The sequence below is a fragment of the Equus quagga genome, chromosome 3, assembly GCF_021613505.1.
Source record: "Equus quagga isolate Etosha38 chromosome 3, UCLA_HA_Equagga_1.0, whole genome shotgun sequence".
NCBI classification, from domain to species: domain Eukaryota; kingdom Metazoa; phylum Chordata; class Mammalia; order Perissodactyla; family Equidae; genus Equus; species Equus quagga.
The window spans coordinates 79,599,266-79,613,703 of NC_060269.1; the positions used below are offsets into that span (position 1 = coordinate 79,599,266).

The following is a 14,438-nucleotide window of genomic DNA, read 5'->3' on the forward strand; positions in this document are numbered from 1 at the left end:
TTGCTGCAATGATCCAGGAAAGAAATGATGGCGACTTGAACCTGGAAGGGAGTGGTAGTGAGGGGATAAGTGGTCAGATTCCAATATGCTGCTCTGACGTGGTCGAATGGGCAAGGGAGAGGAAGGGAGGAGTCAGGCCAAGTCTGAGGCTTTTGTCTGGAGGGATGAAGCTGACGTTAACTGAGGTGGGTAAGACTGTGAGAAGCGCGGGTTGGAAGGGCAGTTCATCAGGTCGTTATTAGACAAGCCAGTGGAGGTGCAAGAAGGTAGCTGGATATATGATTCTGGAGTTCAGGGGCGGGGTTTGGGCTGGAGATAAATTTAGGAGTCATCTGCGGGAGTTTGATGAGGTCACCATCATATGGATAGAAAATAGAAAAAAGAAGCAGTCCAAGGAGGGAGCCAGGATAGAGAGAAGAGACCTTAACCCAAGGAAGCTCTAGGGAGCAGTGTGAAGTAGCATAAGAAGCAGGAAAGCACCATGACCAGAGAAAGCAAGTGAGGACAAGGGAGGGACCAACTGGGTCAAGCTCTGCTGCTTGTCCTGAGTCATGTAAGGAGAGCCCCAAGATCTCCCCAGTACATCCTACAAAGTGAGAGTAACTGGGGACTTTGAAAAGAGCAGTTCTGGTGACCTGGTGGAGGGGAACGTGGATTAGAATAGATTCAGTAGATTGAGGAGGACAGGAATTGGAGAGACCGAATATAAACAACTGTTGGAAGGGGTTTTGTAAGGTGAGCAGAGAAATGTGGGGGTAACTGGAAGCAGCAATGAGTGGTTAGGGATTTCATTTTAAGTTGTGAAAAACGACTGCGTGTCGGTATGCTGATAGAAATGATTCTGTGTAGAGGGAAAATTAATGATTTAAGAGAGAGAGGAGACTTGCTGGACTTGCCCTTACATAGGAGAAAGGGAATGGGATGCAGAGTACAAATGAGAGGTGACAGATAGAGCACAGAGAGCTGGCCCGGGAGCGAGAGGGAGAAGGTGCAGAATTGGGGCACATGGCAGAGCCTGGAAGCTTTGGAAGATAGCTTGTGGTTGTCAGTTTTCTCAGTGAAGTAGAAATCTTGGTCATCAGCTGAAATCGAGGAGGGGGGGATGTGGTGTTTAAGGAGAAAAGAGAAGGTGTGAAATAGCTGTCTAGGAGCGTGGGACAGTGAACAGATGATGAAAATAGGATAGGATATTTTGGCAGAATTAGGGACCCATGAGTTCTGTTATCATGAATTTGGCTGTGCACAGGACACGAGGGTGGGGTGGGGAAGAGTGGCCAAGGGAGAGGGGAAGTGAGATGGATGAGAGGGTTGAGGGCACACTGGGAGGGACTGTTGATAAAGTCAGACACTGGAATTTACGCTTGGTACAGAGGGAAGAGGGGCCATGAGGGTGAGAGGTAAGGTTGGTAAGTTCGATAGATTCCAGGTTCTGGTGGAGGTTTGCTGAAATAGGGGTCCTAGAGAAAGCAGGAAAGAGAGGAAATGGGGAAGAGAGAGGCTGACTGAAAGTGAGTTTATTGGGGTTGTGATTAATGGCGACGACAAGAGCTGCTCAGACGTTACCGTGCATGTACCTGCCCTGCGGTTCTGGTTCTGATGCGCATGTTGAGTCAGTAAGCCCCTGTACACAGAGCCTGAGAGTCTGCTTTTCTATCAAGCTCCGGGGTGACACAGACGCTCTTGGTCCAGGGATCTCATTTGAAAGGCAGGGGTCTAGAGTGGTATTTTTCAACTCTGGCAGTAAATCACAGCCTCTTGGGGAGTCTTGACCAGTGAATCAGAGCTTCTCGGGGTTGGATTTAGAACTGAAGTAAATGTTCTCCAGGTTATGCTACGGTGAAGCCAGGATTGAAAAACCTCTGGCCTAGAATGTGAGACTTTGAGTGAGAGTGATTCAGAGACCAAGATCATTGCAAGAGGGAGAGTCATGGAACTGAGGGCCAGAATGTGGAGAGTGTTATCCTTTGGTTATCAAAATCATCAGAAATTATCAAAGAATTTGTGCTGGATAAAATGACTGTGAGTCCAGAGGTCTGTCAACAACTACAAAAATGTATAGGAATTGAGTAACATAATCAGATGGCATGAGATTTAAAGCAAAGGGTTTGGAGAGAAGGATCTGGAATAGACCGTGCAGAACAAGGAGGACACTGCCTAGAACCCCAGGCCTGGTGGCATATCGGATTTGGGAAATCAAACATCCCCCATTTGAGAGGTCTCCAGAAGAAACCACAGCAGCATGAAAAGCTCGGTTTTAATTAGAGAAACACGACAACACAATCTAAACCGAGGTTGCAGTTTGAGGGATTTTGCTGCTGCATTCTGGGGTGGCAGGGCAGGGTTTCCAGCTTTTGAAGGGTGGGAGGTGGGGATGTGCAGAGCGGGATGAGGATGCTGGTGCAGGAGGGGAGCCATGGCCTACAGTCCAGACCTGGCTCCTTGTAGAGATGAGGTCTCAAAGTGGGTGTGGTGGCACAGCCGGGAGTACGAGAGTGGAGGGAATGGGGGTCTTGCCAGAAGCCACATTCCTTGGCTTCCCCCTTCATTCCAACAGCTGTTCTCTAGCAGAAGAACCCTTTGCTTCCTCAAACAAAGCATGCAGGTGAGCCCAGCGTGGAGGACAGATCAAAGCAGAGCCTCTCTCTGCTTTGTGGAAGCTGGAGGCAGGGGAAGAGGAAGGCGTGCTGCCCAGCCCTTCCGGAGCTCCTCAGAGGTCCTCACTGTTCCAATGCTGGCGAGAGATGCCCAAGGAAAATGCAGAGTCACATATAAGAAAGTAAAGATCTTAGACCCAATAATCGTGTAAGGCTTTTTCAATCTTTTGTCAGTGATGCAGATTGCTCTCCTTCTTCCTTGTAATAAACTCTTCAGATCAGTAAGTGGTTTGCAGTACCCCTTGAGATCTCTTTATTCGTGTATGATCAGGATAACATCACTATTGGTAACTGGTATTACATGCATAGAAGAAACTGTAGTTCTGAACAGTTATGACTTAGGTCGGGTTCTCCAGAAGTGAGCCCTGAGGCAAAGGTGTGAATGCAAGTGGGTGTTCTGGAGGTGCTCCCAGGAGAGCCCAGGAGGTGGGTGGAGCAAGCAGGAGAGACAAGGAGAAGCCCAAAAAGAGTGTAAGCGCAGGCAACGTCTGCATGAGATGGCTTCAGCCAGATCCCTGCAGGGGAACTCTGGAGAGTAACAACTCGGATTCTGACCCCATTGGACACAAGGCTTCAGTACCTGTGAGCAACAGTGAAGGAGGAAGTTGGCGGGAGCTGTGAACCCCTGGGCACTTCCAGGCACAAAGTGCAGGATCCTGAGGGCCGTCCTTCAGAGGAGAGTCCTTGAAAGAAAAGCAAACTGAGCACATGCACACGCGCACGCGCGCACACACACACAAATAGAAGGGATCCAAGACCAACTTGGGGGAGCAGGTGGAAAGCTTCCTTTAGAAGGGCAAAGTTAACCTAGGTAAAGATTAGATTGAAAAATTATCAATATCAGTGTGCAATTATCATCAAGTAGATTTCTAACTGTGTGAATTTTGCTACCTTCTCCCTTGCGCTTTTAGCAAGGTCATATTACTACACGCATAGGGCCAAATTTTCAGAAATCCGGGTCAAGTGAGTGTGAGTATCTGATCAGTTATACCCAAGCATGGCCCTGATTGAATGTGTTGTCTTTATTTGAAAACAAAATGCATATTTTAAAACTCCACTGTTTTAGGTGGATTCCGTTCTCTTTCTCATTTCCATTAATGTAAATACCAAGAATGTTTAGCTATTTTAAAATTTACATCATTACAAATAGTTGCTTTTATCTACATCCTCATGGGTTTATTTTGGGATGGTGGTTGGTTTTTGTTTTTCCTTTTAAGTTGTGGCCTCTCTTCTAAGGATTAGAGAAGCATCCTTTTAGAGTCCTGGCCTTAGATGTAATTTAGAGCTGTGCAGTGTCCAGCCCACTGACAGATTTAGAGATTAATTTCCAGACCTCTTGTGGTGCTAGAGAAGCTCCTTAAGATTTTGAAAATGGCAACACTATTGACTCCTTACTATTAAAGGTTACTTGTGTCCATATCCACACTAATGCAAAAGGAAAGTTTAAATGTGGTAAATATCAATGTTGTTTTGCTTTATGGAAAAACCTGTGCATAGAAAAAAAAAAAAAGAAGCAATTTACAGGACAAGAAATAGTTTATCTTCCATAAGGACAGCTTATATAGATATATCTCCTTCCTCTTATTCTGTAAGGATAATATTGCTGTTGCTAAATTGATATTTGTGTAGAAAAAAGTTCAATGGTTTTGAACAGTCTTGTCTGAGGTCCAGTTCCCCAGAAGTAAATTATGAGCCAAAAATTTGATGTTTGTGATGCACAAAAGGAAAGATTTAAGTATGACTTATATGCTATTTGGATTATATTGGGAGTTGGTAGAAACTTTTCCCCCCCAAGTATTTTGGCTTAGATGCATCTCCAAATATGTGTTTGCTCCATTTTAAAGTAAGTGCATTTTCAGGAAAATTTAATCCTTATGTTTCAGCAAGGCTACTCGTAAATCATCCAAATGTTGTTTTATTAGAGCTACACGATGTCTAAGATGCCTTTGAGCTTTTTTAATAGTCCTTATGTTCTTTTCTGAAAAGCAGTAGGTAAGTTGCCAAGAGTAAACAAATCAAATAGCAAAAGGTTTGAGTTCAGTTTGAAATGCTTAGCCTATTATTTTTGATTGGGTTCTGAACTTGGCAGTGCGCATTGCCTGTTCCCGCCTGCAGGGCAAAGTGAAAACAATTTGAGCTCTGTATTTCCCAATTGGTTCATTGACATTTGAGAATAATGTAGTACAGACAGAATCAGCATGTTTGGCAGGTGAGTGATGCTTAACATGACCTCAGAAAGTTACTTCCTCCCGGTTTGTAGAAGTTCTTAACATGGAGCAATGTTATACATGTTGCAAAACACGAGTTAGGCCAGGCAGCCATCAAGAGCTCCATCCGGGGGATTGATCTGTTTCTCTGGTGCACCTTTAGGTGGAATGGTTGAAAAATGAAGACATAATTGACCCCGTTGAAGATGGGAATTTTTATATCACCATCGATCACAACCTCATCATCAAGCAGGCGCGCCTCTCAGACACCGCCAACTACACTTGTGTCGCCAAAAACATTGTTGCCAAGAGGAAAAGCACCACTGCGACTGTCATCGTCTACGGTGAGTTTTGGGTCTCAGTCTATTTCACGTCAAACTGCAGTTTCTCGTTTTAATTGTAAGATATCAGGGGAGAGGCCCCTTCAATCCCATTGCTGCTCTCTTCAGCTTCTCTCATGGACAGTGCGGTTTAACTGCTTCCTTGACACTTTCAGAGACACTAGACTTGGACGATCCTCGCCCTTTGGCAGGCAGCTTATAGGAAAGTGAAGGAAATCTACCTCAGTGCCGGGAGATGTTCCTGCCTCCCTAAGCCTTCCCCTCTTTGGACCTGGGACTGCGGAGTCATACAGTGAGTTTGGAGATGAAGATGCTTAAAGCCACCTGCTGCTCTTTGTGTGGGCCTTGGCTCAGTCCCGTGGTTGCACAGCCTGAGATGAACTGGAGCTGACGTGTTCCCCCAACACATCAGAGCAACTTTGACTTCCTGGAGCTTGCTTTACGTGCTCCATCAAGGGCGTTCAGAAGGAAGACAGGCGCTGCCGTCACCAGGTGGCCCTAATCCTAACTGGGTTCAACATAATGACTTCTTCATGAAGCTTCCCTCCCACTCTCTGGCCTTTTCTAATCCCTCTCATCTCTAAGCCTATCCTTTCTCCAGAAGTACTGAACAATTTCACACCCAGTTTTGCTGTAGCACATGACGCTTTTATCTCCCTGTAGGGTTTAGCCCTCTGGTTTTCTAATCATTTCACAAGCAGTTCCCTTTCCCCAGCTAAGCTTTAAGCTCCTTTGTAGACTAAGAGACAGCTCTGCATATTTATGTCTTTCTCAAGTATTAGACACATAGTAGGTCCTCATTTCTTGATGAGTCATTGTCTCAGAGGAAACTGAACCACACTGGGTGGTATTGAGGTTATGCCACCTCCTGAATGTTACGGGTGCCACTTAGACTATAAGGAAGCTTTTCATGGCTGCTTCAGCGTGAAACAACACTCCAGCGCCTTAGTGTCTGGATAACTAGGAAGGAGGGACAGCCAGTGACAAGTATCCGGCTCATGGTACTTACTTCCTGCAGATAGCATCTTCTGGATGGATGTGTCCTCGTGCTGCAGGGAGTTATGAGTACAGAAACTACTGTCATGTTCCAAAGACTGAATGTTGTGAGGCTTTAAAACTGTCATTTTCATCACAAGACAGATGCATACTATTTTTTTTTATCCTATGAATACTCTGAGGTTTAATTTCCTAGTCAAGATAACGGCTATGTTGAATTATAAGCAATTGCCTTTCTTAAGTGACAATGAAATGTGTCCTACATTTTGTCTTTTTCTAAACCGTCTGAATGACTAATTAACAGCATTGGAAATGCAAAAGAGAAATGGGGCACATTACAGCGTGTACCAATCACAAATAACTAATGAAGGCAGATTCTATATAGATGTTTAATATACATGCAAATCTCTTTTTCTATGTATAGCATGTTTCAGTATCCATAAATACAAGCCAAACGTTGTCTTTAGGATCAGACACGAGTCACTTCAGCGTTTGAAGTTCAGGAAACAGCATGGGACCCGGGCTCAGGAGTCTTGTGCTCTCAGACCGGTTCTACCACTAACTGACCTTCAGTTGGTCACTTAACCAGGACGCTTGGAGCCCTTGTCTCCTTCTCTGTAAAATGAGGGAATAAGCCTAGGATCTTCAAAGGCCTTTCCTTCTGTAAAAGTTTATGATTATTCACTTCTCATTAAACTCCTAGAAGAGCAGCATACATATATTATAACCCAAAATATCAGCTTGCCAGTATGCTGGTAAGCAATTTATACTGACGATTCCCCAGCATTTGGAGTTTTGTCAAGTCGAGCAGGTTAAGTTGCTTTTTGGAACACTGACTGAAATTCTACCCATCAACCATCTGCTTGTCCTTTTCATGGCCCCATAAAATATGTTGTCCAAGGCTTATAGGTTGGGCTCACCAGAAGTCCACAGAAAAACATATACATATAATCAGTATTTTATCTTTGAGTCTATATTTATTTTTGTTAGTATAATTTTTAGATGGCAAATATATATCCATTATAGAAAATTTGGGAAACACAGAAAAGGTCAAAGAAGAAAATACCTATAATCTTGTCATCTTGCCATCCAGAGGTAGCTTCAAAGAAGACTGATATGTATACTCCTGGTATTTTCTATGCATAGATAGAATTTTAAAATAAAGGATGGATATAAATATATTTTTTCACTGAAAACATAATGTTGAAATATTCGTGTGTTATTAAATAGACTTCTACAGCACCATGTTTAATGGCTGCCTAGGAGTCAATCACAGGAATGTACATGGTTTACTTTACCATTTTCCTATTGTTGAACATTACAATTGTTTTCAGTTGTTTATCTTTATGTAAAAAATAACTCTGTTGTGAAAAATGCTTTGTCTGTGTCTGTAAATATAACACCTTCATGATTATTCCCTATGGCATAGGTTTGTAGAAAAGGCAATGCTGGGCGTGTGATGTGTGCGTACAGGATGTGTATAGCTAACACTCTTCCTTTCTTTCAGGAGAGGGGTGCACATACTAGTTATGTCACGTTTTAATTGCCAGCAAATAATTTTTGTTAGATATTGCTTAATTACAATAATTTCATAGACTCTTATTATTGAAGTGCTGAAATATATCAGAGTATTTTCTAGAGCAAGATCTCCAGAGGTAAATAGTGAACATTGTATTAAAGTATAGATTTTATAATCACGCCCACACTGACAGCTCCTTCAAACACCATAATTAGCCTCTATCCACAAAACCGATATCCATTTCAATGATGTCCACTCATCACCAGTTTGATCAAATAGCTACTCAGTTAAAAATCCAGCAATGTAAGACTTTATTTTTTAACCAGGTTCACTGATTAGTTACTGAAACTGACTAAAAATCTTGAAAAGGTTGCAAAGTTTACGTATGCTAAAGAAAAATAATCAATCATCTGTTATTAAGAAAATGCTAAATGATTTTATCCAGTTCTCAGGCTTCAGATCCACTTGCAGCCTTGGCATAGAATGTAAACATTTATTATTTGAGATAAGCTGTCAGAAGTAATTTTTGGAGCTTAACTAGGTAAGGAGGTGTATTTTTTTTTGAAAGAACACTAGCCAAGGAAACAGCAACAGTCTTCTTTACTTTTCTGAGTAGGTGAGTAAATGTTGGTAATTCATTTTATTTATCTGTGTGCTTAGATTCGTCAGGTCTGCAACAAAACTTTGAATGAAATGATGTCCAAGGTCTCTTCTAGCTTTGAAGTTTTAGGTTTTTTTATGGTCACTTGGGAGATGACTTCTTGTTTAGGTGTTGTGTGTGGTTTGTGCGTCTGTGTGTGCATGCACATATGTTTAATCGACACTTTGTTATTTACCTCCTTCCAGTGAATGGTGGCTGGTCCACCTGGACAGAGTGGTCTGTGTGTAATAGCCGCTGTGGACGAGAGTATCAGAAACGCACAAGGACCTGCACCAACCCAGCACCTCTCAATGGGGGTGCCTTCTGTGAAGGGCAGAGTGTGCAGAAAATAGCCTGTACCACGTTGTGCCCAGGTAAATAAGCCAGTGCTCTCGTTCCAGATATCTCCACCCATTCTAGACATGTGCTTCAGGGGATATATACAAAGCCTTATTCTTGACCCGACTCTGTGACAAACATTATTTAAATCCATCATACCGTTCAATGTCTACATGGCTGGGAAATCAAGTATTTTCCCCTAAAAGAGTACTTAACTTTATTACCCAAACATGCAGAATAGTATAAAACAGGAGATTAAACACTTATGAATTTAATCCCTCTCTGTTACTCGACAAAACTGCCAGAGCCAAGATGTCAGCTTCTATAATTCCAGGGATCTGAGCAGCATCGAAAGCCACACACTTTGGGAACAACAATCTTTGATCTTCAGAAAGCCGTGGAAATTAATTGGAACTGAAATTTAGAAAATATTTTAGACTGAAATATTTGATATTTGGTGTCAGTTTCTGGGCAAGGGCAAATAAAACATTTGGAATGAATTAAGAGAAGTCTAAACTTTGTTACACAGGAGCGAATGGATTTTGAAAATACGCAGCAGTCAGCTCTTTATTATCTGCACATGTGGCTCACCTGTTTTGTGAGTTGTTTGCAGTGGTACCTACAGCAAGATTGTATCCCTCTGCCTCTGCCTGTCTTTCTGTGCTATTGTCTCCAGCTCTTATCCTTAGGTAAACAGAAGTTAATATTTGCCAACACCAAAACTAAAACCCACTAAAATGCCTAATTATACAATATATTGAAAAGTTAAGCTACAATTATTTTGACATAATCCATGAGTTTAGTGCACTCTGTTGGAATAGCTATTATATTGTCACTTTCATTATTTAAATATACAGTCTTCTTACTTCCCTCTCTTTTGCCTTTGTCCAGTTCATCTTTTAACAAAACCTTTCTCAGAGAAGGGTTGGAGAAATGAACTGGAGAGAAAGATATAATCTATGTTTTATATTCCAGTGTTGATTTCCAAATATCAAAACAGTATCCCACATTGAACCCCTTGAGAGCTTTTATTTACGGAATAAATTTTGACTAGGCTTAGAATTTCAATACTTTATCTCATTCTGTCCTATATTTTATCTAGGTGTTGTCTCCCACAATTAAAAATTCACTGAGCATTTTGAGTTGAAATGGAAACGTGCGTGCGTGTGTGTGTACTTTGGCATGATCTAGGTCAAAGCAAATGCCTTTTCTCCAAATAGCTGGGAGTTGCTTATGTAGCCAACTCTGTATGATTGAAATATTAATGCTTTCATCATTTTTTCATGTGGCCATGTTTATATCTCTATACGTATTATTCATAATATATTTACACAATAATTTAATATGAAATCATATAGATTTCTCCAACTATGTAGACTGAGTTGATGTAATTTTTGTCAATATCCAGGTATAAGATGTTATGTATATTAGATGTTCAATAAATGATGTTCACATTGCTTTACATTGAATTCTAGATAATCATAATTATTTACATATTTCAGGGAAAATTTTTAAAATTTAAGTCTTATTTCAATATTTTTATCCTATTTATGTAAGAACCTTTAAAGAATGCATTTTAAAGTATGACCTTAGTGAAATTTACTATATATTTTTTTCAACTTAGGACTTAAGTTGTGTGTTTTTAAAATAAGGTATCTCAACTCATTATCATTGAAATTACTGACAAGGCAGCCACCAAAATTGGGAAGAAAATGAGTCAATTCTAAATGACTGAATCACAGCAAAAAATTAGGAATATGCCTAAATACTATTTTTAAAATAAAAATAAAAATGTATACATCATCAAATAATGGAATGGAATCATGAAACAGTAAATTGAAAATAATATAGTCTTTTCAAGAAGGTATTGTGGAAGATCTCAGCAGAATCAAGTAGCCTGGATGAAAATAAAATAAAAAGAATATATAGGACATACATAGGTGATAGATAGATAGATAGATGGATAAATGGGTGGATGGATGGATGGGTGGATGGATGGATGAATGGATAGATGGGTGGATGAGTGGGTGGGTAAATAGATTTCTTTCTCATTCTACCAACTTCTGCTCCTTACCCCCACACAGGTTTACTTGCTCTGCCCACATGACACTATGCACAAAGGAATTATGGATCCAAAAAGAGGCCCCCTAATTTTCAATAGAAAATTCAGAAGTTTCCCCTTTAATAGAAAAAGGGGCACCACCATGACTTACTTTTAGGTAGCTCCTGGTGACAGCTTTGGTTTCTGTGTGTCTCATTAAGCTTCCTTTGTTGGTCAGTGAGGAACCGGGTACACACCTAGTGAGGAAAGTTCGCAGAGCCCAGACAATGTATGTAGAGCATGCTCTACTTTCAGCAGTTGATGTGAATGAAGGATTCCTCAGTGGGGCATTTTCTTCAGTTTTTTGTCTTGTTTTATTTATACTTGAGCTCTGCTGCCCTCTGCCCTCAAGAAGCTCCTTCTCGCTTTGACCTGATGCTGGGTTTTTTTGTGACAGTGGATGGCAGGTGGACCTCATGGAGCAAGTGGTCTACTTGTGGGACCGAGTGCACACACTGGCGCAGGAGGGAGTGTACAGCACCCGCCCCCAAGAACGGAGGCAAGGACTGCGACGGCCTTGTATTGCAATCCAAGAACTGCACGGATGGCCTTTGCATGCAGAGTAAGTCTATTTGAGCAAACGACAGACACTGGGGAGGCCTGAGATTTAACCATTTGGATTTCTTTGAAGGAAATATTAGAAATTAAAAATTCTTTGAACAACAAAAAATGCTATAATATACCTATACTAATATCCTAGCTTTCTCTCTAAATTGAAAAAGTTAATCTCCCAGGAAGCAAAATGAATAATAACTGTGTCCAGTTACCAAATGACACACACAGTGTTGCTTTCCCATAAGCAAAGAGTGATTTAGTCATTTCCGTGGATGGGCTGTCGTTCTTCCCCGACCAAGAAACCAGTACTCAGGTTTACTAGAGCACAAAAGAGCAGCCTACACTCCTCATAGAGTCGCATGACTTCCAAAAAGTAAGGTATTTATTCCTAATTCATGGCCATTACCAAACAAATGCCCATGGAACATAAAACGTATATAAGAACAGGAAGCATTTCCATGGTAGATTTACCAATTTACGAGTGTTTAGTGGGAACATCTTCACAACTCCTTGAAAATGCTGGGTTTGTGTTAATTACATTTATTTAAAGGAAATAGAGTTAATAAAAATAAATTTTAAAAATGAGGATAGAAGATTGGCTCAGGAATATAATGGATGCTATAAGCTACATATTCCCCATTTTTCATTGCTTTGTTCCCTAGATTTTCTTAATGAGATAGCAGTTTGATTTCCACACTTGTGAACCATTACCCCTATATTGAGGAGCCCTTCGGTGTACACAATTTACCATCTCTTTCATGACGAGGAATTAAGGCACTAAGAATTGCTCAGAAATCACACCTGTGCAGATGGGTGGATGAACGATGTGCTGTCTTTGGATCTTAACTAATGGTGGCCAAGAGTTGACATCTTAGAACACATTACAAATTGCTTTTGGAATACAAGCAACCAAATATATTTGTGTAGAAGTATTTGTATTTGCCATTTAGGAACAAAATATTTTATTTTCACCACATTTATGAAATTCTCTTTACCTTCTAGAGTGTATACACACAGACCTTTAAAAAGAAACCTTGCTTAAAATGCAATTATGTTACTGACAGAATAAAAATCCATAGGCCTCTTATTTTTCTGTGCAAGGTACGTTGCATTCTTTGAGAAGGGCTGCTGCTGCGTGTAAAGCACAGCTTCTGGGTATGACTTGGAAACTGCCACTGTGCATCTCACTAAGTTTGTTCCAGAAACGCAGGAAGGAAAAGAACACAGCTCTTTTACTAACCATTTGTTCAGCGATACAAGCTTTGTTCCTCCAGGCGTGAGTTTGAGTTGAGGATTAAAACAAAAACATTCCCCACACAAGTTATTCTTTTTAACATTTTTATAATTTGGCATTCTTCCTTTGGTGGTGAACAAATTGATTCATGTGATTGATAAATAACAATCTTTGAAGTTTCTCTCTCTCTCTTTCTCCCTCTCTCAATATTATGTTTCAACTTTGGGTGATTTATTGCCTGCTGCTTCTATTATGCATGTTTAAAAATTTCCAAAGCAAGCTATTCAACAAGGACTACGATCCTACAAGATGCAACATTGGGTCTTTCATTACTTACACAAAATGACACATTCTAGATTATGACATCTGTCAAACACAAACATGAAATATTCAAATTAAGACTTTCATAGCATCCCCTAAGCATCTGGCTTATTTCTAACAGCATTAATAGAATTTTTTCTTATGATTGGCTATTTGCCAATAATGATGGTTTGAACTGTGTGTGTAAATAAGGAAGGGGAATGAGGCTACAAAGAGGGGAGTTTTGTTATTCCTTTTTGTTTGTTTATTTTTTATCAAGTCTCTTGTTAGACTGAAACATTTGGGTGTTTGGATTAAAATCAGTCAGTTAAAAAGCTATTTCCTTTTACAATTTTGGTTTGCTACAGTAACAGCCCCTACTAAGTCAATAAACTCTTTTATCTGCCCTCCTATATCTAATCTAGTGCAAGACAGAATTGTAGTCTGTACTACTATTGATTTCCTCAGTGATAAAAACCACAGAGATATTGCTGTGCTGTGTAATTATAGTATTTTACAGTGAAAGCTATAGTCTCTGTTTACCAGCAAGCTGGGTGTTTCTGGCATAGTGTTGCTGCCAAAGTCTTGCAAAGAAATACTATTGCTCTTGGCCCTTACTTTGGAGAACAAAAGACTTTCCAGTAGTCAAAGTACCAAGCTTGCGAGAGGGACAAGGCCTGTATTAAGGAAAAGAATGGGAGTAGAAAAGACACCTGGAAAGTTGCAATCAACACTTAGGCATTATCATTTAATGTTTATTTACTTTAGGAGAGTTGGTGCCTTGAATGTATTAATAAATAGTTCAAAAATAAACAGTTCATCAATATTGCAATATTATCTCAAAATAAGCTATTCTACTTACCATTGAAACAGGTATGCAATATCAACTCCGAATCTACTCAAAATTATCTACAAATGATTCTGTTATAAATGTAGATACACTGCTAGGTAGGAGAAATTCAGAGTTCATAATGGATGTCACTAGAATGCAGAGTTACCTAGATACTATGGTGTAGTATGTTTTAAAAGCCAAATGGGTACTTAAGAACAATATAATGTGAAATATTCAGAAAATATGACTGTCAATGCTTATTCACTAATTTGTTCAAAACAATCGTATTCAGATACATCTCTTCCTTAACCACCTCCCTCATTACAACCACCTTAGACTCAAAATATGTAGAAATCTTGGATAAAATATTAAAACTTAAAAGACATACACACTCATATGGAGTGTGTGTGTGAGGGAGAGAGAATCAAGTTTGAAAGAAAGATGATAGAGAGATCCTCAAATGCAAGAGATGAAGTAGAAACTCAAATCTAGAAAGGTAACTTGTGAATGGACCCCAGAATAACCAAGAGGGACATTGGACATGGATGTAGGTCCTAGGGCTTGGGAGTTAGGGTTTCAGTTTTGGCACGGACGCAGAAACCACACATGTGAGAGAGCCTGAGGCTGAGAGTTGAAAACAAGAACCCTGAATATAGCTGGCTATATTCATAAATGGCTAGCCCCACCATGAAAAATAACTAGAAAATTTTTACACACCCG

The 14,438-nt window shown here is 40.3% G+C and overlaps 1 protein-coding gene across 2 annotated transcripts in view; it reads left to right on the plus strand.

Annotated features, from left to right (window-relative positions):
- The window catches only part of UNC5C (unc-5 netrin receptor C), a 351,791-nt gene that overhangs the window by 281,047 nt on the left and 56,306 nt on the right, over positions 1-14,438 (plus strand). For both annotated transcript variants that reach the window (XM_046655649.1, XM_046655651.1), the window contains exons 5-7: positions 5,025-5,205; positions 8,564-8,731; positions 11,195-11,359. In XM_046655649.1, coding sequence (XP_046511605.1) covers positions 5,025-5,205; positions 8,564-8,731; positions 11,195-11,359 — 514 coding nt within the window. The remainder of the gene's footprint in view (positions 1-5,024; positions 5,206-8,563; positions 8,732-11,194; positions 11,360-14,438) is intronic.